Here is a 23,625-nt window from a genome sequence, read left to right on the forward strand (position 1 = left end):
CCAGATAGGTGACAACGAGCACCCTGGGATGCCTGTTGTGGTTGGTCTACCTCCTCCTTTTCAAAGCCACATTCCTCCTCTGGCTCATCTTCCTCACAATTCTCTTCCAGCGTTGTCGCAGGTCCAGCAAGCGATACTGATAAGGCTGTTTCTGGTGGTGATGGTGACCACAACTCTTCCACTTCCTCTTTACACTCATCTACGGCCTGATCCAGCACTCTTCGCAGGGCACGCTCCAGGAAGAAAACAAATGGTATGATGTTGCTGATGGTGCCTTCGGTGCGACTGACTAGGTTTGTCACCTCCTCAAAAGGACGCATGAGCCTACAGGCATTGCGCATGAGCGTCCAGTAACGTGGCAAAAAAATTCCCAGCTCCCCAGAGGTTGTCCTAGCACCCCGGTCATACAAATATTCATTAACGGCTTTTTCTTGTTGGAGCAGGCGGTCGAACATTAGGAGTGTTGAATTCCAACGTGTCGGGCTGTCGCAAATCAAGCACCTCACTGGCATGTTGTTTCGTCGCTGGATATCGTAAAAGTGCGCCATGGCCGTGTAGGAACGCCTGAAATGGCCACACACCATCCTGGCCTGCTTCAGGACGTCCTGTAAGCCTGTGTACTTATGCACAAAGCGTTGTACGATCAGATTACACACATGTGCCATGCACGGCACGTGTCAACTTGCCCAACTTCAATGCCACCAACAAATTTGTTCCGTTGTCACAAACCACTTTGCCGATATCCAGTTGCTGCGGAGTCAGCCACTTTTCCACCTGTGCGTTCAGGGCAGACAGGAGTGCTTGTCCGGTGTGACTCTCTGCTTTCAAGCAAGTCAAACCCAAGACAGCGTGACACTGCCGTATCCGGGATGTGGAATAGTACCTGGGAGCTGGGGGGGTGCCGTTGATGTGGAGCAAGACGCAGCAGCAGAAGAGGACTCAGCCGAGGAGGTTATGGAAGAGGATGGACTAGGAGGAGTAGAGGAGGTGGCAGCAGGCCTGCCTGCAAGTCGTTGCGGTGTCACCAACTCCTCTGAAGAGCCACGCATTCCATGCTTGGCAGCCGTCAGCAGGTTTACCCAATGCGCAGTGTAGGTGATATACCTGCCCTGACCATGCTTTGCAGACCAGGTATCAGTGGTCAGATGGACCCTTGCCCCAACACTGTGTGCCATTACTTCCTTTTGCACAATCGAGTACAGGTTGGGGATTGCCTTTTGTGCAAAGAAATTTCGTCCGGGTACCTTCCACTGCGGTATCCCAATAGCCACAATTTTTTTGAACGCCTCAGACTCCACCAGCTTGTATGTTAACCCTTGTATGTTAACCCTGCAACAGTTTACCTCCCTCCTGCGCATGCAGAAAATCAAGTACTGCTGGGGCCCAGCGCATACTCTGCAGGTTACCAAGGATGACGCCAGGCATTCCGTACGCAACATGCAGGAGGCAGAGGGAATCCTGGGGCAACTGGGTCTCCCCCCAGACTCGCTACTCACATCGAAGCCTCCAACAAACTCCAAGCTCCCTCCATATTGGGGCAACGCCGAGGCTCCAACATTTGTCCCTAGAAACCTAGCCTGGACATCATGCGCAACTTGAATGGAAAACGGGACTAACAGGTCAACCCTGCTTACGGAGACTCTCAGGTCATTGATCGTGTCAAGAGGAGGGGCAGTGGCGTACTAAGGGGGGGGCGGGGGGGGCGGTCCGCCCCGGGTGCCATCAGGCAGGGGGGTGCCACCAGGGCTGGCCAGGCTTGCTATTCTGTGAGCTGTGTGGCTGCACCGGGTGCCGTAGCAGCAGGGCGCCGGGCAGCCGACACAGCTCACACGCAGGGGCTGGAAGCAGGAAACCTGCACGGAGATTTGGGGGCGGAGCTAAAACGGCCGTGGGGGCGGAGCCAAGCCGGATGCGGGGGCGGAGCTAAATGCAGCCTCATACTGCTGCACACAGAGAGAGGGGAAGCAGGAAGGAGTCCCTGCTTCCCCAACTACAGCACAGGAGGGACTGGATCCACTCCTCCTCCAGCCCAATCTTACTGTAAGTGAGAGAGTGTGTGCTGTGTGTAACTGTGATTGTGACTGTCTTTGACTGTGTGTGCTGTGTGTAACTGTGATTGTGACTGTCTTTGACTGTGTGTGCTGTGTGTAACTGTGATTGTGACTGTCTGACTGTGTGTGAGTGTGTAACTGTGATTGTGACTGTCTTTGACTGTGTGTAACTGTGATTGTGACTGTCTGACTGTGTGTGAGTGTGTAACTGTGATTGTGACTGTCTTTGACTGTGTGTGCTGTGTGTAACTGTGATTGTGACTGTCTTTGACTGTGTGTGAGTGTGTAACTGTGATTGTGACTGTCTTTGACTGTGTGTGCTGTGTGTAACTGTGATTGTGACTGTCTTTGACTGTGTGTGCTGTGTGTAACTGTGATTGTGACTGTCTGACTGTGTGTGAGTGTGTAACTGTGATTGTGACTGTCTTTGACTGTGTGTGCTGTGTGTAACTGTGATTGTGACTGTCTGACTGTGTGTAAGTGTGTAACTGTGATTGTGACTGTCTTTGACTGTGTGTGCTGTGTGTAACTGTGATTGTGACTGTCTTTGACTGTGTGTGCTGTGTGTAACTGTGATTGTGACTGTCTTTGACTGTGTGTGAGTGTGTAACTGTGATTGTGACTGTCTTTGACTGTGTGTGCTGTGTGTAACTATGATTGTGACTGTCTTTGACTGTGTGTGCTGTGTGTAACTGTGATTGTGACTGTCTGACTGTGTGTGAGTGTGTAACTGTGATTGTGACTGTCTTTGACTGTGTGTGCTGTGTGTAACTGTGATTGTGACTGTCTGACTGTGTGTGAGTGTGTAACTGTGATTGTGACTGTCTTTGACTGTGTGTGCTGTGTGTAACTGTGATTGTGACTGTCTTTGACTGTGTGTGAGTGTGTAACTGTGATTGTGACTGTCTTTGACTGTGTGTGCTGTGTGTAACTGTGATTGTGACTGTCTTTGACTGTGTGTGCTGTGTGTAACTGTGATTGTGACTGTCTTTGACTGTGTGTGCTGTGTGTAACTGTGATTGTGACTGTCTTTGACTGTGTGTGCTGTGTGTAACTGTGATTGTGACTGTGTGTAAGTGTGTAACTGTGATTGTGACTGTCTTTGACTGTGTGTGAGTGTGTAATTGTGACTGTCTTTGACTGTGTGTGAGTGTGTAAGTGTGATTGTGACTGTCTTTGACTGTGTGTAACTGTGATTGTGACTGTCTGACTGTGTGTGAGTGTGTAACTGTGATTGTGACTGTCTTTGACTGTGTGTGCTGTGTGTAACTGTGATTGTGACTGTCTTTGACTGTGTGTGAGTGTGTAACTGTGATTGTGACTGTCTTTGACTGTGTGTGCTGTGTGTAACTGTGATTGTGACTGTCTTTGACTGTGTGTGCTGTGTGTAACTGTGATTGTGACTGTCTGACTGTGTGTGAGTGTGTAACTGTGATTGTGACTGTCTTTGACTGTGTGTGCTGTGTGTAACTGTGATTGTGACTGTCTGACTGTGTGTAAGTGTGTAACTGTGATTGTGACTGTCTTTGACTGTGTGTGCTGTGTGTAACTGTGATTGTGACTGTCTTTGACTGTGTGTAACTGTGATTGTGACTGTCTTTGACTGTGTGTGAGTGTGTAACTGTGATTGTGACTGTCTTTGACTGTGTGTGCTGTGTGTAACTGTGATTGTGACTGTCTTTGACTGTGTGTGCTGTGTGTAACTGTGATTGTGACTGTCTGACTGTGTGTGAGTGTGTAACTGTGATTGTGACTGTCTTTGACTGTGTGTGCTGTGTGTAACTGTGATTGTGACTGTCTGACTGTGTGTGAGTGTGTAACTGTGATTGTGACTGTCTTTGACTGTGTGTGCTGTGTGTAACTGTGATTGTGACTGTCTTTGACTGTGTGTGAGTGTGTAACTGTGATTGTGACTGTCTTTGACTGTGTGTGAGTGTGTAATTGTGACTGTCTTTGACTGTGTGTGAGTGTGTAAGTGTGATTGTGACTGTCTTTGACTGTGTGTGCTGTGTGTAACTGTGATTGTGACTGTCTGACTGTGTGTGAGTGTGTAACTGTGATTGTGACTGTCTTTGACTGTGTGTGCTGTGTGTAACTGTGATTGTGACTGTCTTTGACTGTGTGTGAGTGTGTAACTGTGATTGTGACTGTCTTTGACTGTGTGTGCTGTGTGTAACTGTGATTGTGACTGTCTTTGACTGTGTGTGCTGTGTGTAACTGTGATTGTGACTGTCTTTGACTGTGTGTGCTGTGTGTAACTGTGATTGTGACTGTCTTTGACTGTGTGTGAGTGTGTAACTGTGATTGTGACTGTCTTTGACTGTGTGTGAGTGTGTAATTGTGACTGTCTTTGACTGTGTGTGAGTGTGTAAGTGTGATTGTGACTGTCTTTGACTGTGTGTGAGTGTGTAACTGTGATTGTGACCGTCTTTGATTATGTGTGTGTGACTGTCTGTGATTATGTTGTGTGTATGTGTGACTGTCTGCCTGTGATTGTGGGTGTGACTGTCTGTGAATCTGTGTGTGTATGTGTGACTGTCTGCCTGTGTGATTGCCTGCGTGTTTGACTGTCTGCCTGTAACTGTGTGTGAGTGACTGTGTCTGACGGTCTTCGCCCTGCAGTGAGCCGGCAGCCAGGATATGATGTCATCGCGGCCTCTGCATCATTACAGGGCGTGCGATGGACCTGTGCAGAAAGAGCACAGAGATCCCAGCAGCAACCACTGACCACCAGGGACTGAGGATCCACTCCAGCCCTTCTAGAGCAAGGTAGGGAGGCTGGGTGGACCTCTTAATGATTAAATGTGTGTATGTATGTAATATTTGTGTGTGTGTATGTGATTGTGGGTCAGTGATTGTGTTTGTGTAAATCTGTGATTATGTGTGATTGTGTGTATCTCTGCGTATGTGTTTAGTAGATAGCTCCCTTATTTCCTGTCCTTAAATATTGCAATCCCACATAAGGATAACAAATAAGGGATTTATCTGCTAAACAACTGAAAATAAGAAAAGGGCATTTTTTTATCCTTTATCTGTTTAGTAGATCATTCCCTGAATTGGTGCCCGTATGTGAGATTTCCATATTTAAAGATACTAAATGAGGGTGCAGTTTAGCAGATAGCACCTTATTTGGTGTCCTTAAATATGGCAATCCCACAAAGGATAGCAAATAGGAGTTATCTGCTAAACAAAGATTGAAATTAAGAGTTGTCAGCCAGCCCACAACAAGAAATCTGGGTGGCTAATGTGAATAATATGCAAATGTGTAGTCAGATGCCAGCATGCAGAACACAGCATGCTGGCATCAGACAGCCAATGGCAGCATATTACCCCATCCCCTAGTGAGAAGTTTTACTGCTCCCCCTCCCCCTCCTGTTTTGACTGTGGTATCTTATGTGCCCCCCCATATATATTGTTCCTAGAGTCGCCACGATGTCTGCATGTGTGTCAATGTGTATCTGTGTGTGACTGTGTTTGTGTGTATATGTATCTGCATGTGGGTATGTCCGTATATGTGTATATGTGCAGACATCTAACAATCTCGCCAACACTACACACAAATACACTCATGCATTTCAACGTCAAAACTACATACACACCCCACCATTATATATAACCATACCACTGCATTCAAATACCACACAACACACAAATGCATGCTTGCATTCAAACGCCAACACTACATACAAACACACCGCTACATTCACTAACATATACTCCATACAAAAACATGCATACATTCAAACACACAAACACTGCTTAGTGCTAAATACATTTAAAAAAAATTGGTTGTTTTTATATTTAAATTTGGGGGGGGGCAGGGGGGTGCCAAAAATAGGACCCGCCCCGGGTGCCAAATGCTCTAGGTACGCCCCTGAGGAGGGGAACAACTTCAAAAATAGATTCTGAAAAAAAACGTGCAAACATGAATCCTGAAAGTACAGAAAGACAAAACCACAAGAAGAATTTTTTGAAGACGACAAATAGCTGTGTGATATAATGTAGAAACATTTTATTCACCAGATAAAAAGAAAACAACCGTTTTTTACAACTTTGCTAGTTTTGCATTGAATTTTTTAGCCAGTACTTCCTTTAGATATTGCACTGTATATAGTAAACTCTGTAGTATGTTAGTTTTAGTTGCCAGAAAAGCTAAATAATAGTTTTCACATTTGGTAGATAGCTTGTGTGTGCTAATATTCATACTTGCATTTTGAATTTTAAGGCAGTATTTCTTTTTTATAAGCAGATTTTTATATTTTTGTATATTTTTAAACATATATTTTCTCAAGCCGCTTTGATAGATTAACATTTCTTTATTTTATTAGTCAACGTGCTTATTCGTATTGGTGTACTAATTTCCAGTATATCTAAAAATGTTTTACATATTTTTTTATTTTAATTGCCATGTGTACCTTTCGTATGCCCATGTGAAACGTTTTACCATTTAGGACCCAGAGTGGGGTCATTTAAACAGATCATACCTCGAGTGCAGAGTGCGTTTAATCCGACTCGTTAATGTTAGTTATTCACTAAGCTTAGTGAAAACATAGTTGGCTTTAAGATGTTTTCTATTCAAGTTCTTGTGCCCCACAGTTCAAATTAACATTCAAATTACAATTCATGACAGATCACACAAGTGAATAGCCCTGCCAATGTCGTCTCAGAATTTTTTGGTTATCTAAGAAGAAATAAAAATGCATATCAACGAAAAATTCTTTTCCTAGCTGTTATGGTATTGAAAGCCAGCTGTGATTTCCCTATGCAAAAGCAATGCTAACTGCTGTATGACGCCCCCTAGCTGTGTACACATAGTTTAACTTTTATAAGTATTATTCCAACTAGGTACTACTATACTAATCATCAGTCAGCTGTTAACTACTTTTCAATGCTTTTCCTGTGCCTAGTCAGGGTAACAAGAGCTTTGAATATTTTATACTATAGTTAGCGATGTTACATTTGTATTCAAGTGTCCTAGATCAGTTAGATAAGCCAGTGCCTAGATTGAATGCTCCATAAAGTTATAACGCATTGTGCCGCCAAGGTTAGACCTGCTCAGCTAAACTAGGACCAAATTTTAATTGTATACTCAGTGTAATGTGTAAACGTGGACAATCTCGACATAAATAACAAAACAAGTGCACGGATTTATGAAAACCCCATTGTTAAAAATGTTGATGATCAGCGTGAGGAATGCTATTGGGGCACCACATGCCTGCTGTTATGATTTTTTGCACTGCAAAAATAAAGAATTTAAAAAAAAAAAAAGCTGGCGGGCTAATAGTTCGGACAAGCCAGCTGTCAGACGCTGGGCAAGGGGGTGACTTTCTGACATTGGCTTCTTACGCTCAAACATGTCCTTGACAGACACCTGACTGTGGGCAGATGAGCGGGAACTGCTCAAGGCGAGAGACGGAGTGTCGGATGGTTGAGAGGGGGCAAGGAGGACAGCAGTGGTTGACGTGGCTGAAGATGCTGGACCAGGAGGAGGATGGCGGCTTTGAGTTTGCGTGCTGGTTGTACTCATGTGTTGATCCCATAGGCGTTTGTGATGTGCAAACATGTGACTACGCAAAGCAGTTGTACCTAGGTGGGTGTTGGACTTCCCATGACTCAGTTTCTTTTGGCACCGGTTGCAAACGGCATCGCTGTTGTCAGAGGCAGACACACAAAAAAAATGCCACACTGCTGAGCTCTGCAATGACGGCATTCTGGTGGTGGACACAGCATGCGTTGATTGGCGTGCTGTCGGGCTGACCCCGGGTGCCGATGCATGCTGTCTGACTGTGCCACTAGCTCCTTGCGACGACCTCCCCCTGCTTCCAACTCGTCTCCTCCTCCTCCTCTCTGTCTCCCCATCTGAACTTTCATCCTGTTCTTCTTCTTGCCGAGCGGGCACCCACGTGACATCCATGGACGCATCGTCATCATCAACCGCTTCACTTGTATCTGACAACTCAGCAAAGGAAGCAGCAGCGGGTACAACATCATCATCATCACACCGTACGTCCATGTGTGTAATGCTGCCTGCCTGAGACATATCCCTGTTATCTACATTCTCTGGCAATAATGGTTGCGCATCACTCATTTCTTCAAACGGATGTGTGAATAACTCCTCTGACATACCAAGTGAAGCGGCTGTGGTGCTAGTTTTGATGGTGGCGGCAGGCGGGTGAGTGGTATCTTGAGAGGTACCTGAAGCTAAGCTGGAGGAGGATGGTGCGTCAAGGTTCCGAGCGGAAGCTGTAGAAGATTGGGTGTCCTGTGTTAGCCACTCAACTATGTCCTCAGAACTTTTCAAGTTCAGGGTATGTGGCCTCTGAAAACTGGGCATTATTCTAGGGCCAGTGGTCAGATGGACCCTTGCCCCAACACTGTGTGCCATTACTTCCTTTTGCACAATCGAGTACAGGTTGGGGATTGCCTTTTGTGCAAAGAAATTTCGTCCGGGTACATTCCACTGCGGTTACCAAGGATGACGCCAAGCATTCCGTACGCAACATGCAGGAGGCAGAGGGAATCCTGGGGCAACTGGGTCTCCCCCCGGACTCGCTACTCACATCGAAGCCTCCAACAAACTCCAAGCTCCCTCCATATTGGGGCAACGCCGAGGCTCCAACATTTGTCCCTAGAAACCTTTTCAAGTTCAGGGTATGTGGCCTCTGAAAACTGGGCATTATTCTAGGGCCAAAGGGAATCACAGCACCACGACCACGATGGCCCCTGCGGGGTGGCCTGCCTCTGCCTGTCATTTTTTTTTGGATTAGTGGTACTATGCGTGCACGCTACTGTGAGACCAGGTATGAGTATACTGTGAGACCAGGTATGAGTGAAAAAAGTTTTTTGTTTTTAAATGCACACTATTGTGACACCAGATATGAGTGGCACTGTGCAGTGGCAGAGGTTGGCAGAATACACGCTGTAGGCCTGACACACCCGCTTGAAGACAAGTAACTGCTATTCAATCTATAACAGTGAAAAAACAATTTTTGTTTCTAAATCAACGCTATTGTGACACCAGATATGAGTGGCAATGTGCACTTGCAGAGGTTGGCAGAGTACACGCTGAAGGCCTGACACCCGCTTTAAGGACACTGACTGCTATTAGCTTACAGTGAAAAACTTTTTTTTTTTGTAAAGGCACGCTATAGAGACACCAGATATGAGTGGCAAAGTACACTGGCAGAGGTTGGCAGAGTACACACTGAAGGCCTGACACCCAGACGCTTGCAGACAACTAACTGCTATTCAATCTATTACAGTGAAAAAAAATGTTTTTTCTTTTTTAAATGTCAAGCTTAAGCTATTGTGACACCAGATATGAGTGGTGGCACTGGGCAAGTGGGCACAGTATCCACTGTGAGCCTGACACAGAAGCTGGCAGGCAGGCAACTGCAATTAGATTACACAGGAAAAAAAAGCAGACTGATGTTCTAGCCCTAAAAAGGGCTTTTTGGGGTGCTGTTCTTACAGCAGAGATCAGATGAGTCCTTCAGGACTCTAGTGGACACTGAATACCCTAGCCTAGCTATCAATTTCCCTATCTAATGAGCAGCAGCTACACTTTCCCTCCTCTATCGAAGAATGCAGCTTCAGAATGAATCTAAAATGGATGCTGTACAGGAGGTGGGAGGGTGTGGAAGGGAGGGTCTGCTGCTAATTTGCTGGAATGTTTCTGCTGACCGTGAGGCACAGGGTCAAAGTTTCCTCAATGATGACGAATAAGGGGCGGATCGAACCGCGCATGTGTTCGCCCACCGTGGCGAACGCGAACACGCTATGTTCGCCAGGAACTATTCGCCAGCGAACAGTTCGGTACATCACTAGTGTCCAATGAATGTGTCTGAGTGATTGTGCGTGTCTGTCAGTAAGTGTATGTATCTGTCAGTGTGTGTCTAAAGGAGTGTGTGTGTGTCAGATTGTGTCAACTGATTGTATGTGTATGTCAGTGTATCTGAGAGTGTGTGCTGGTCCATGCGTGTGTGTAAGTTAACAGGAAGAGGTGTGGCCTTGTCAGGAAGGGGTGGGTAAATTTAAATGAGGGGGTACCCAAGATCTGTCATGTCTAGGGCATCACCATTTTAAAATACACCACTGCACATATCTATGATTCTTTTGTCATGTCACACCAGGCAAGGAGTTTAATCCATTAAGTCGATTGTTTTTTTAATTGAAAGAGTTTTATTTTATTTTTTCAATGTTTACAGGGTAGAGGGAGAGATTATCTTGGGGCTAAGCACTAGTCTGTGTAATGAAATGATGGTAGTATAAATTAATTAATTACAAAACCTTTAGACATGAGAATGTAACTAAAGTCAAACTAATGTTTTATTTTCTTTATTTCAGAGCCATGCACTGCAAATGCAAAAGACATGAAAGAAAACAATATAGATTTTAAATGGATAGCTCGCAATAAGTTCTACCTTGAACATGATGATGATATGGAATTTAGGTGTATTAATGGCTTTGAGATTTCTAATAGAACACATCTAAGAGTAAAGTGTAACAGAGGAGTGATTTTATATCCTAAATGCACCAAAATTGGTAAGTGTCATATTCTGTAACACAATAAATCAATTTATATTAGTATAAAAATATCAGAGCACTTCCATGATAAGGAATATGCATTTTCATATAATGTAAACATTAAACTGACCAGGGTTGGATTAACATATTAGGTGTGAGACTGTCTGCCTGTGTGTGAAACTGTGTGTGTGTGTGTGTGTGTGTGTGTGTGAGACTGTGTGTGTGTGAGACTGTCTGCCTGTGTGTGAAACTGTGTGTGTGTGTGTGTGTGTGAGAGAGAGACTGTCTGTGTGTAACTGTCTGCCTGTGTGTGACTGCAAGTGTGTGTGTATTACTAACTGTGTGTATGACTGTTCCCTATACAAACACTACACCTCTATACACACACACACACACACACACACACACATACACACATGGATGAAGATGGTGGGGGCGCCATGGCAACAGGGGCACCCTGGCAGCTGACACAGCTCACACATGGCCAGATGTGAACTGTGCGCACCTGCTACCCGGGTGGAGGATTTCCTTTTTCCACCACCCGGGTAGCCGACTATCCCAAAACACACATGTGCGGGTGGGCGGGGCTTACACACACACACACACACACACACACTATACATAGATGAAGATGGGGGGTGCTGCACTTTGGGTTGATTGAAGGCTGTATGACAGGAAATCTTTGACAATATTGCTGTCAAGTTACACTCATATTTAGACTACCACATGTCACAGATCCTTTTTAGGGGAAATAAATCACAATTAGTGTTAATCCTTAAACAGACTATCTTACACACTAATAAATTGAGAGGTATGTTTTAAGTCTTTCTATTATATGCTTATATTTTTAGGATCTTGTTTGTTATCACAATCAACAATGAAACAACAAAATATATATTTAAATAGGAGTAGTGAAATATCTAATGGGGAAACAGTTACTTTTGAGTGCTATGAAAACACGGTGCCTGAAAATTTTCTGCAAGCAACTTGCGTGAATGGAAAGTTAGATTACCCAAAATGTTTATTTGCAGGTAAGTGTAATTTGTGTATTTATGCTATAATAGTAATAGTTTTATCAGAAAACTTTGCAGTAGCATTAAATCATTATTATTCAAAAGAAAATTGTTAAAGGACCACTCTAGTGCCAGGAAAACATACTCAGTGCCCCCCTCCCGCCGGGCTGGATGGAGAGGAAGGGGTTAAACTTACCTCTTTTTCCAGCTCCAGGCGGGGAGCTCTCCTCCTCCTCTCCGCCTCCTCTTCGGCTGAATGCGCATGCGCGGCAAGAGCTGCACGCGCATTCAGCCAGTCTCACAGGAAAGCATTATCAATGCTTAACTATGGACGCTGGCGTCTTCTCACTGTGATTTTCACAGTGAGAAGCGTGGAAGCCCTCTAGCGGTTGTCAATGAGACAGCCACTAGAGGCTTGACAGGTGTATAGTCGCCATTTTGGGCAGTCGGAATCCAGGACAAACCACCCCCATAACCTAACCCAATAACACACGGACACTAATTATTATGGGGAAATTTGTCCACAGCTTTATTAACCAATAATTATAATAATAATAATAATAATAATAACAATAATAAATTAACATATTTAACATGGGTCATTGCCCCCCATACTCCGCCCCCTCGCATCCTGTTCCTTCGGCTACCATACAAAAGGCAATGACCCCCATATAATAACACCTATACATATTTATAACATATTTATAACATACACCAACATTCCAAAGTGCCAACCAACCATTAACCACGGCAGGGGTATACCCGGATACCCCTGCCCCACCAGGTTCTGAGTCACCTCCAGGACTCGAAACCTCTCAACCACCGATGACCACAATCTGTTTATTCCACCTCACGTTCATCCAGGGGAGCTTATTTCCTCTCCTTCGGCTCCCCGTCCCGCCGCTGTGAAAGAAACGGGTTAAATAAACACATAACAAACAAAGGGAGGGTGGGTGGGACAAACTCAACCAGGTAGAAAGTTAGAATGACTCACCTAAAATGGCTGCTCATTTAAATAGCCAATCCTACTTACCCATAATCCAACCCTTGCTTACTTCCTCCTAAGCCCGCCTCCTAACCCCTGTCAAGGCCTTTTTCCGCTTAGCTGCGCTCTAGCTACATAGGGCTACATGACAGGTGTATAGTCGCCATTTTGGGCAGTCGGAATCCAGGACAAACCACCCCCATAACCTAACCCAATAACACACGGACACTAAGTATTATGGGGAAATTTGTCCACAGCTTTATTAACCAATAATTATAATAATAATAATAATAATAATAATAATAACAATAATAAATTAACATATTTAACATGGGTTATTGCCCCCCATACTCCGCCCCCTCGCATCCTGTTCCTTCGGCTACCATACAAAAGGCAATGACCCCCATATAATAACACCTATACATATTTATAACATATTTATAACATACACCAACATTCCAAAGTGCCAACCAACCATTAACCACGGCAGGGGTATACCCGGATACCCCTGCCCCACCAGGTTCTGAGTCACCTCCAGGACTCGAAACCTCTCAACCACCGATGACCACAATCTGTTTATTCCACCTCACGTTCATCCAGGGGAGCCTATTTCCTCTCCTTCGGCTCCCCGTCCCGCCACAAGCTCAGACCTTGACCCCTTAAGCTGTCTGAGCTCCGCCACCCCGAAGAAACAGAGCCATCCGGATACCATCCTGCCAACCCAAGTTGAGCAGGTCCAAACCCACCTCCGAGAGGTGAACACCATCCGAGCGGTAGTATCCTGGCAACCCTTCCTCCAGCTCAAGGTGCCTTACCACCACACCCCCTACCTTCCGCACAAAGCTTGCCATCAAGGTATTCACCTTCTTCCTGCACCTATCCATAGCTAACGGATCCCGAGCGTGCCGCCACCGGCGCCTCGGGACAATCTCCGACCAAACCAACATGACCCCCGGAAGCAGGCCCCTCAACTTATTGATGTCCTGCTTCATCCACTTCACCAGCCGTCGCTGCGGCGTAAGGCCCAGGTCATTACCCCCAACATGCAGGACCAGTAAGTCTGGCGTGTATCCCGCCGCCAGCATCCCAAACAGTTTACCACAAACATCCCCCCAGCAGAAACCCCGATACCCAAACCAGCGAACCGCCAACTCCCCTCTCGGAAAACCCAGCTGCTGGCCTTGCGCTCGAGCTGCGGCCCTCCTCTCGGCCCAGAAGACAAAAGAATGGCCCACGATCCATGCCTCACGCCCTGGGGGGAAAAAACAAATGATGAGGGAAGTCCGACAGAGACCCCCACCCCAGCCCAAATAACACAGTGAACCATTTCAGTACCGCCAGTTACAAGTCTCTTATTCCCAAAATATATATATATATATATATTTTTTTTTTGCATCAAACGGTCCCCAAACACATTACTCCAACAGACCCAATCGGACATAGGAACGGAATCTTACCGATTCCCACCTCCCAATCCGCTTCACCACCTCGTCCCCCAATCCCAACCGAGCCGCCTCCGTGGCAGCCCCAATACGGAACGAGTGCGTTCCAAACCGTTCAGCACGAAGCCATAACTTGCCCAAGCCCAACCGAAAAACTTTCGTGAACTGAAACCGAGAGAGGGAGGATCCGTCGGCATGCACCAACAAAGAACCCCCCATCGCTGGCCTCCGCGCCAGGTACTCTGCCGTAGCAGCCAACGGGCACAAAGCCGAGCCCGGCAAGGCCCCCAGTGCCACGTCCCGGCCCACGCCGCGGACGTCCGTTTTGGATCTGCCGAGGTGCACCACCACCTTCCCATTCAAGACCCGAACCCCCGAAAATTGCAGGCCCCCCTGCACCCTCTTATTAGCGCTCACCAGTTCCCCAATTCGGAATGCCCCAAAAAACGCCAAAATAAACGCCACCTTGAACAGCGAAGCCTCGAACCCATCGAAACAGATTTCGGGCAACAAACCCACCAAATCCCCCAGTAGTCGAACCGACACCGGGCGCCTGGTATCCGGCGACCTGCGTCCCTTGCGATAGCCCCTCAGGGCCTGCCTGATAATGAAGGTCTTAGTAAAATCCTCCTTCCCATGCCATCTGAACCAAAACGCCATCGCCGCCATGGACCTGTCCACCATGGCAGGCGACGCCCCTTTCGCCAGCAACTGACAAGTGTACCACAGGAAAGCATCCCGCAGGGCCTCCCCGCTGTCCATGGCCAGCCCGTCCAGCGACCGCTCCCACAAGCCCCAAACCTTACTGTACGAGGCCCAAGTGGCCGGCGCCAGGGAAGCCTTCACAAGTCCTCCAAGCAGGATGTTCCCAGCTGCCAAATCTCGTCCGGGCAAGCCTGCCCGTCCTTCGAAGCCCCCGGCGCCACCAGCCAGAATCGGGACCACTGAAAACGAGACAGAGCATCAGCCACCTCATTCAAATAACCGGGAACATGCCGCGCGCGAAAAACAACATTCCGAGACATACACAGCAATACCAGTCGCCTAAGCAGCCTAACCACCGGCCTTGAGGCCGCAGACTGACGATTCACCGCGTGAACCACCACCATGTTATCCGAGAAAAAGACCACTTTCCGATCACGCAGCCTGTCGCCCCATAGTGCCATCGCAACCACTAACGGGAATAACTCAAGGAAAGCCAAGTTGCGCATAAGAGGGCTCGAACCCCAAGAGTCCGGCCACCTCTCCGCACACCAGCAGCCACCAAAATATGCCCCAAAACCCACGCTGCCCGATGCATCCGTGAAAAGCTCAAGCTCGGCCGATGACTGGCCCTCCTGCCTGAACAACACTGTCCCATTAAAATCCCGCCAGAAGGTATCCCAAATGCCCAAATCCGCCTTCATGGCCGCCGACACCCGGATGAAATGGTGCGGAGACCGAACCCCCGCAGTAGCAGCCGACAGGCTGCGACTGAAGACCCTTCCCATCGGGATTACCCGACACGCAAAATTGAGCAGCCCAATCAAAGACTGGAGCTGCCGCAGAGTAACCTTGCGTGCCCCCGCCACAGCAGCCACCGCCCCTCGAAGCCTGTCCAGCTTATCTCGTGGCAGCCGACATTCACCCAACCCAGAGTCAATCTCCAGACCCAGGAAACTCAGACACGTGGTCGGGCCTTCAGTTTTATCCGCCGCCAGCGGAACCCCGAAGTGGCCCGCCACCCACTCAACCGTCCGCAGCAGGCGCAGGCAATCCAAGGAATCAGCCGGCCCCACGCACAGAAAATCATCCAGATAATGTACAATAAAACGATTCCCTGCTTCCACCCGTACTACCCATTCGAGAAAAGTGCTAAATTTCTCAAAATAGGAGCACGAAATGGAACAACCCATGGGCAGGCACAAGTCCACGAAGTAGTCCCCTTCGAAGAAACACCCGAGCAGGTGATGACAGTCCCGGTGGACCGGCAGCAGCCGAAACGCGGCCTCAATATCCACCTTCGCCATCAGAGCCCCACGCCCGGCCCGCCGGACCAAATCGACCGCCCGGTCGAAAGACGCATAAGACACCGAGCACAAGTCCTTATGAATACCGTCATTCACCGACTCCCCTTTCGGGTACGAGAGATGGTGAATGAGCCTAAATTTACCCGGCTCCTTCTTGAGAACCACCCCTAGCGGAGAAATCCGCAGGCCTTCCAGCGGAGGCACTGCGAACGGGCCCGCCATGCGGCCTAGCCCGACTTCCTTGCCCAGCTTCTCCCTAACCACGTCCGGGAAGTCAGCCACAGACTTTAGGTTGCGCAGCCTCCCCGATCCCCCCTCCCGCTCCTGAAACGGAATGAAAAACCCCTTCGCAAAACCCGCCAGGAGCACAGCGGCATCCGCCCTGTTATCATAGCGGCTTAGCCATGGCTCCATCGCGCTTAGCCTCACTGGGGTTAAGCCCAGGGGAAGCGGATGCTCCCCCTCCCCCGGCCGCAGCCGCAGCCCCGGCGCCACCGGACTTCCCTTTCTTGAAGCAGCGGTTGAGCCCATGAGCGCCTCCGCAGCCAGAGCACTCGTGCTTGAAGCGACAGGTGGCCCCCCATTTGCATTGGCCCTCATTATAGAGCCAACATAAGCCCTTTGGTAAGGCGGCCGACGAGGCGGACTGCCCCCTAGCGCCGGCCGAGTTCTGAAAGGGCTGCGCCTTTTGCGCCATCATTAACTTCATCCAGAGCGGCAGGTCCATTTGGTCCCACCGCATACCCGGGTTAGCCGCCAGCCGCTGCCTAAACTGCTCATCATACCGCCACCACGCCAACCCCCCGTAAGTCCGGTACGCTTCCCAAATGCCATCCAAATAACAAAACAGAGAGGAGCATAACCCCGGCGATTTCTCGCCGAGCACGCTAGCCAGCACACAAAAGGCCCTCAGCCAATTCCCAAAGGATTTCGGAATCTTGCGATACCGCTTCCTCTTCTCCTCCTCCTCCTTCTTCTCATCCTTCTTATCCTCCTCCTTGAGGTCTATAAAGTCCTCCAAGGGGAGGAGGGAGAAGATCTCACAAAACTCCCCCTTCCATATCTTATCCTTCACGTCCTGCTTCAAATGGACCCCCAACGGGCCCGCAAACGACACATACGCGTGCTGTCTAGCCGCGTCGGGAATACCCCCGGTCAACTCAGCCCTCTCGCTCCCAATCTCCCCTACTTCCTGCGGCAACACCATGTCCCCGCCCGAACTAGGCCCTGAGGAGTTCCCAACCTGAGAGCCCGTAGCCACAACACCCGGAGCCCACACCTGACCAATGCCGCTAGTGTCACCCCCCGCCCCCAATGAGTGGAGTAGTGCCTGAAGTGTGGTAATTAAAGCATTAGAGTGTAGTGACCCACTGGACTAACCGGCCAAGCCCCCCGAAACCGGGACGGTGGGGGCTGCAGTGCAGATCGCCCGGCATCCAGGAAGAGGAACTTCCGCTGCTGTCTCGCCGACCGGGGAGCCCACCCGGTGACCAGCCTGCGAGGAGGCGGAACGGCTCCGAGACCTAGGACAAGGAGAAGAAGTCCTGGGTAGGGTGTAACGGACATCAATACCCCTCCCGTCACGACCCCGGGAGCGCCTGCTCTGTACCGAAGCCTCCCGCTGACCTCTACCACCACGTGGCACCCTGGAACCCCTGGGGCTACGACTCCTCCCGTCTCTACTAGTAGGCCGCCCCTGCCGACCATACCTAGGGGCTGCCGTACATTCCCCTGCCGAGCTGTCCGAGGGGGAACAGTGCCGACCCGACCTCCCCCGCGCCTCCCGGGACCCCTGCGATCTAACGGGTGATGGACTGTCGCTACCACTCCCAGAATCCGGGCCCCCCCGCCGCCCGACCACTACCGAGGATCCCGGTCCCCGACCTCCTTTAGACTTCCGACTGGCTGCCTCCGGAACCCCTTTTCCTGCGCCTACCACCACCGCCCCTTTACCCTTACCCCCCTGCTGACTAGACCCCGACAGCCCGGACCTACCCACCACCCCTACGGGGGACCCGCTCTCTGACCTGGCCACCTCTCGAGACCCCCCCGCCCCCGGAACTCACACCTTTCGATCTACGTTTACGCTTAGGGGCCCCGGGACCCTCCCCCCTTAGGACTATGGCCTGGGCACCCCCCACTGGCCTACTCCCGCCTCTCTCCGTGGCAGAGCTCCCCTTAACGACCTTCCCGCCAAGAGGGCCCCGGCCGGAGCCCCCTGCACTTGCCTGTTGCCTCCCAGGCCGGCCATGCGGTCTCCCGGATCCAGCCTCGTCATCCTCGGTACTCTCCAATGGGGGGAAGCCCGCCCAGACCTCCCCTCCGTGGGTCTTGCAACGCCAGGGGGCCGCCCGGCCACTTCCGACCCGACAGCAGCAGCGCCCCCGTCCACGACATCCTTCTGCCGCCGAGTGCTCGTCCGAGGCTCCGTCCGCACGCGGGGAGGCAAGGCCTCGACCACGCGGCTCCCGGGCCTGCTGCCGGTCGCAACCGAAACCCCACTGCTTCCGGGGACAACTTCACCGGGCCCCGTGCCCGGGCTTAGCCTCCTCGGGGGCCTCCGGGCCCTGACCGGTCTCCCGCCATCGCCGTCCCGATCCGCCACCTCCGCCAGGGCAGGGCCGAGCTGTGCCCGTAGCCAGTCCACACCCTGATGCCGTGCTGCCGACCTGATCCCCTCCAGCAACCGCTCCACGTCGTCCATTGGCCCTGCAGAGGAGACAAAGAAAATCCAACCAAGCAAAGTCCGCGCACACCGAGGTGAACACAAACTCAACCAGGTAGAAAGTTAGAATGACTCACCTAAAATGGCTGCTCATTTAAATAGCCAATCCTACTTACCCATAATCCAACCCTTGCTTACTTCCTCCTAAGCCCGCCTCCTAACCCCTGTCAAGGCCTTTTTCCGCTTAGCTGCGCTCTAGCTACATGGGGCTACAGGATTAACCCATTTATAAACATAGCAGTTTCTCTGAAACTCCTATGTTTATTTAAAAAAAAGGGTTAATTCTAGCTGGACCTGGCACCCAGACCACTTCATTAAACTGAAGTGGTCTGGGTGCCTATAGTGGTTAATATTAATATAAATTAAGCTGATAATAGTAATATGCATGTATTTTACTATCAATGTTTTTAGTGAGCTGAAAACTCAAAAGATGATGGGACAATGCTAATTTCTAAAGATAATGAATTGCTATTTTTACCAAAGCTTTGCTATGTCAGTTTTGCCATGCAAGTAAAATAGCACAATGCAAGCAACGTTTTGTGAATGTAATACTTTTTAATTTATTGTATTTAAATCTATCCATTCTATATAGTCATAGTAATGTAGTTAAAGGAACACTAAATCTTTAGGAACACAAAACTATATTCCTAGTGCTGTAGTATGCCACTGTCCCAAACTTTAGGTCCATTTCATCACCTCCCCATAAGCATGAAAAAGTTAACCCTTTTAACACTTACCTTAAAGGGACACTGTAGGCACCCAGACCACTTCAGCTTATTGACGTGGTCTGGGTGCCAACTCCCATCACCCTTAACTTTGAGCAGGTAATTATTGCAGTTTTTATAAACTTCAATAATTACCTTGCAGGGTTAAGTCCTCCTCTAGTGGCTGTCTATCAGAAAGCCACTGGAGGGACTTCCAGGTTCTTAAACGACTTTTGGTTGTCTAAACGATGCTGGACGTCCTCACGCTATGCATAAGGACCTCCAGCATCGCCGGACTCCCCATAAGAAAGCATTGAATAATAATTGCCACGCATGCGCATTAGGTCTCCCCTGCCGGCAGTGGGGGGAGGGCATGGGCGTAGCTGAGGCAGCGCCCAAAAAATATTGGCGATGAACCCAGGTAAGTGACTGAAGGTGTTATTAACCTCTTCAGTGCCGCAGGAAGGGGCCTTGACAGAAGGGGAAACAACTGTGCCAGGAAAACTTGTTTTCCTGGCACTATAGTTTACCTTTAATTCTAGTGCCAAGAACCTAATGCGAATGTGCATTAGAGCTTCATCATAGGAATGCATTGATACAGAGCATATCTGAGAAGTGGCCACTGGAGATGTCTGTAGGGGGTAATGTAAACACTGCCTTTTCTCTGAAAAGATAGTGTTTACATAAAAATGCATGCAGGGATTGATTATAGTCACCAGAACTACATTAAGCTGCATTGCTCTGGCTGGTGACTATAGTGTCCCTTTATGCAATACAAACAGAAAAGAATGTAGCGCTTATCAATATGGATGAAATAATAAATCACCTTTTTATCAGTTTTGATCAAAGTTTTTCTCTTTTAAAGAAACGTAAATTATGTGGATATCTTTAAAAGATATATAGACATAGTGCAGATTATACAAATTAGATAAAACCAGGTATAATATTGTAGAGATATTGCACTCACAAACGGAGAGCTGTTAACTCAGCTCTAGTTGAAATCACTTCTAGGTCCGTTTAGGCGACCAACCCCTATTTGTGCTGTAATTTCTTTCTGTGTGGAAAATAAAAGCACACACAATTGCGCAGTATTGTAGGTACAGGCTAAGCCTGCACAACGTTTGAAAATTGAGTCATTACTTAATGACTCTGATTTTGTAAGTACCCATTTGGGATTTCTTTATATATTTTGGGCACTGTACCTACAATACTGCGCAATTGTGTGTGCTTTTATTTTCCACACAGAAAGAAATTACAGCACAAATAGGGGTTGGTCGCCTAAACGGACCTAGAAGTGATTTCAACTAGAGCTGAGTTAACAGCTCTCCGTTTGTGAGTGCAATATCTCTACAACATTATACCTGGTTTTATCTAATTTGTATAATCTGCACTATGTCTATATATCTTTTATAGATATCCACATAATTTACCTTTCTTTAAAAGAGAAAAACTTCGATCAAAACTGATAAAAAGGCGATTTATTATTTCATCCATATTGATAAGCGCTACATTCTTTTCTGTTTGCATTTCTCTGTTATGGTGTTATTGTAAGGGTACACTTGAATGTATAGCAGCTATATTTTAATTTTTATTACATTGATTTATCGGAATTATTAGTATAAATAAGCGCTTGTTACAACTACTCTTTTTGCCTTTATGCAATACAGTGTTTTCAGAACTCAACTATCAATGCTATTTTATTCTCAGAAGCATGAACTTGGACGTTCTCAGGGTGGTTTATGTGAAATGGCAGCTTGGTTTCGTGGAAACGGCTCCACTGGCAAATGTTGAACAAGAAAAACCTTGACCAACATTTGATTAAATGCAGTTTTATAAAAAAAAAAAAAATATGACAATCCTTATTAGAAGTTTTACAAAATAGTGAAAGTATATTTGAATTAAGACACGGTTACCTCTATACAATGTCGCCAATACTACAGGGTATATAAAACATTGACATATTAAGACCTTAACCCCTTAAGGACTGAGGCAAATGTACAAATTCAGACCAAAACAAATTTGAGAATTGGAATTGTGTCTGTTCTATCACAATTTTATTTGTTTATATTAAGTGCACCCACACTTATAAATAGTGCTTTCATTTCACACCAAATATTTATATATGGAACATATTTTAATATGAATAAAATCTAAAAAAAAAGTGTGAAAATTAAGAAATGTTATTTTCCAAGTTCTGCATGGCATTCTAAATGTCAATGTCATTATACGGTTAGATTTTACTGCAATAAAGCACACACGTGTTTGTTATGTTTCATGGGTACAACAATGCCCTCTATGGAAAGGTGTATATGTTTTAGTAAATTATCAAGAATGATACCGCACTCAAAAGAATTTAGGTTTTAAAAAGTATCAATGAATCCTATTTTATTTATGTGACTATAGTACCATTAGGTTGGAAAGTGAAAAGGCTAAATGTCTGAAATATGAGACTAAGTAATAGACACAATATTATGAAAGTGCAGATACTTCTATATCCTCAACCAACACCTAGTGAGTATATGCACGAATAATGAAAAATATACAAAAGATACAGAAAACATGTACAAAAAACAGCCTAATACCTTCTTGAAGAGTAGCAGCAAATATAAGTAGCAATATAGCATCCAGGATTACGGTTTCACCTAATATGTGTAATCCGCATACATTCTCAAGTCACTCATGGTAATAAAGAATAGTTTAGGTGATCAGTCCATGTTACTGGAAAATAGCCTCACTGTGTTTAGTGGATACATCCATCTTTCAAAAAATAAAAAAAAATATATATATATATAGAGAGAGAGAGAAAGAAATTAAAAAGAAAATAGAAGTAGTCACTTAGTCACAAACCCTGGCCAACGTTCGTGTTCATATTTGTTTTTTGCATTTTTTCACATAAACTGCCCTTTCACAGATGATATCACTGTCATTACACATTTTACTGCTGTAAAACACTAATATTTGAGTTCAACAACTTCTCACAAGTACATCAGTACCTTGTGTACGTTTTATATAATTTATGTGGATTTGGAAAGTCACAGGGATAAATATAGGGCTTGTCCATTTGAGTTTCCCATATTGGTTTGCTGGGCCTATGATCAGGGCTCGAGTCCTGCAGGAACACATGGGAACGGCGTTCCTGCACTTTTTCCAAAGCAGGAACACCGTTCCCATTGCCAGTCCTGCAGGACCTGCCCTGCTACCTGCACACAGAGGCCATAACACGCTGTGTTCCCTCTCCAGCTCTAACTCTCGCGAGACCCGCGGCTGTCAGAGCGTTGCCACGGGTTACCATGGCAACGCTCTGCACAGGCGAGTCTCGCAAGAGTTAGAGCTGGAGATGTAACACAGCGTGTGATGGCCTCTGTGTGCTGCGGCTGGCTTTCTCCACCAGACAACCAGGCGATCTCCCCCCTCCATGACAAGGTAAGAAGCAGGGAGGGGGGAATAAAATAAAAAAATATAAACACATAAAGTAAAAAAAAAATGCTTCCCCCCATCATCCAGCGCACACACACACACACACCATCCAGCACACACACACACACACCATCCAGCACACACACACACACACCAACCAGCACACACACACACCATCCAGCACACACACACACACACCATCCAGCACACACACACATCATCCAGCACACACACATCATCCAGCACACACACACACACACACATTATCCAGCACAGACACATTATCCAGCACAGACACATTATCCAGCACACACACCATCCAACACACACACCATCCAACACACACACCATCCAACACACACACACACACACCATCCAGCACACACACATATCATCCAGCACACACACACACACACATCATCCAGCACACACACACAAACACACATTATCCAGCACAGACACATTATCCAGCACACACACACATTATCCAGCACACACACACACATCATCCAGCACACACACACCATCCAACACACACACACACACACACAATATACAGCAAACACACACATTATCCAGCACACACACACACCATCCAACACACACACAAACACACATTATCCAGCACAGACACATTATCCAGCACAGACACATTATCCAGCACACACACACATCATCCAGCACACACACACACCATCCAACACACACATTATCCAGCACAGACACATTATCCAGCACACACACACAAACACA

The 23,625-nt window shown here is 47.4% G+C and overlaps 1 protein-coding gene across 1 annotated transcript in view; it reads left to right on the forward strand.

The window, feature by feature from the left end:
- Nucleotides 1-23,625, forward strand: part of LOC134568169 (coagulation factor XIII B chain-like) — a 150,864-nt gene that overhangs the window by 111,177 nt on the left and 16,062 nt on the right. The window contains exons 5-6 of the mRNA XM_063426526.1: nucleotides 10,398-10,595; nucleotides 11,429-11,608. Coding sequence (XP_063282596.1) covers nucleotides 10,398-10,595; nucleotides 11,429-11,608 — 378 coding nt within the window. The remainder of the gene's footprint in view (nucleotides 1-10,397; nucleotides 10,596-11,428; nucleotides 11,609-23,625) is intronic.

This window comes from Pelobates fuscus, chromosome 7 (genome assembly GCF_036172605.1).
Source record: "Pelobates fuscus isolate aPelFus1 chromosome 7, aPelFus1.pri, whole genome shotgun sequence".
Classification (NCBI taxonomy): domain Eukaryota; kingdom Metazoa; phylum Chordata; class Amphibia; order Anura; family Pelobatidae; genus Pelobates; species Pelobates fuscus.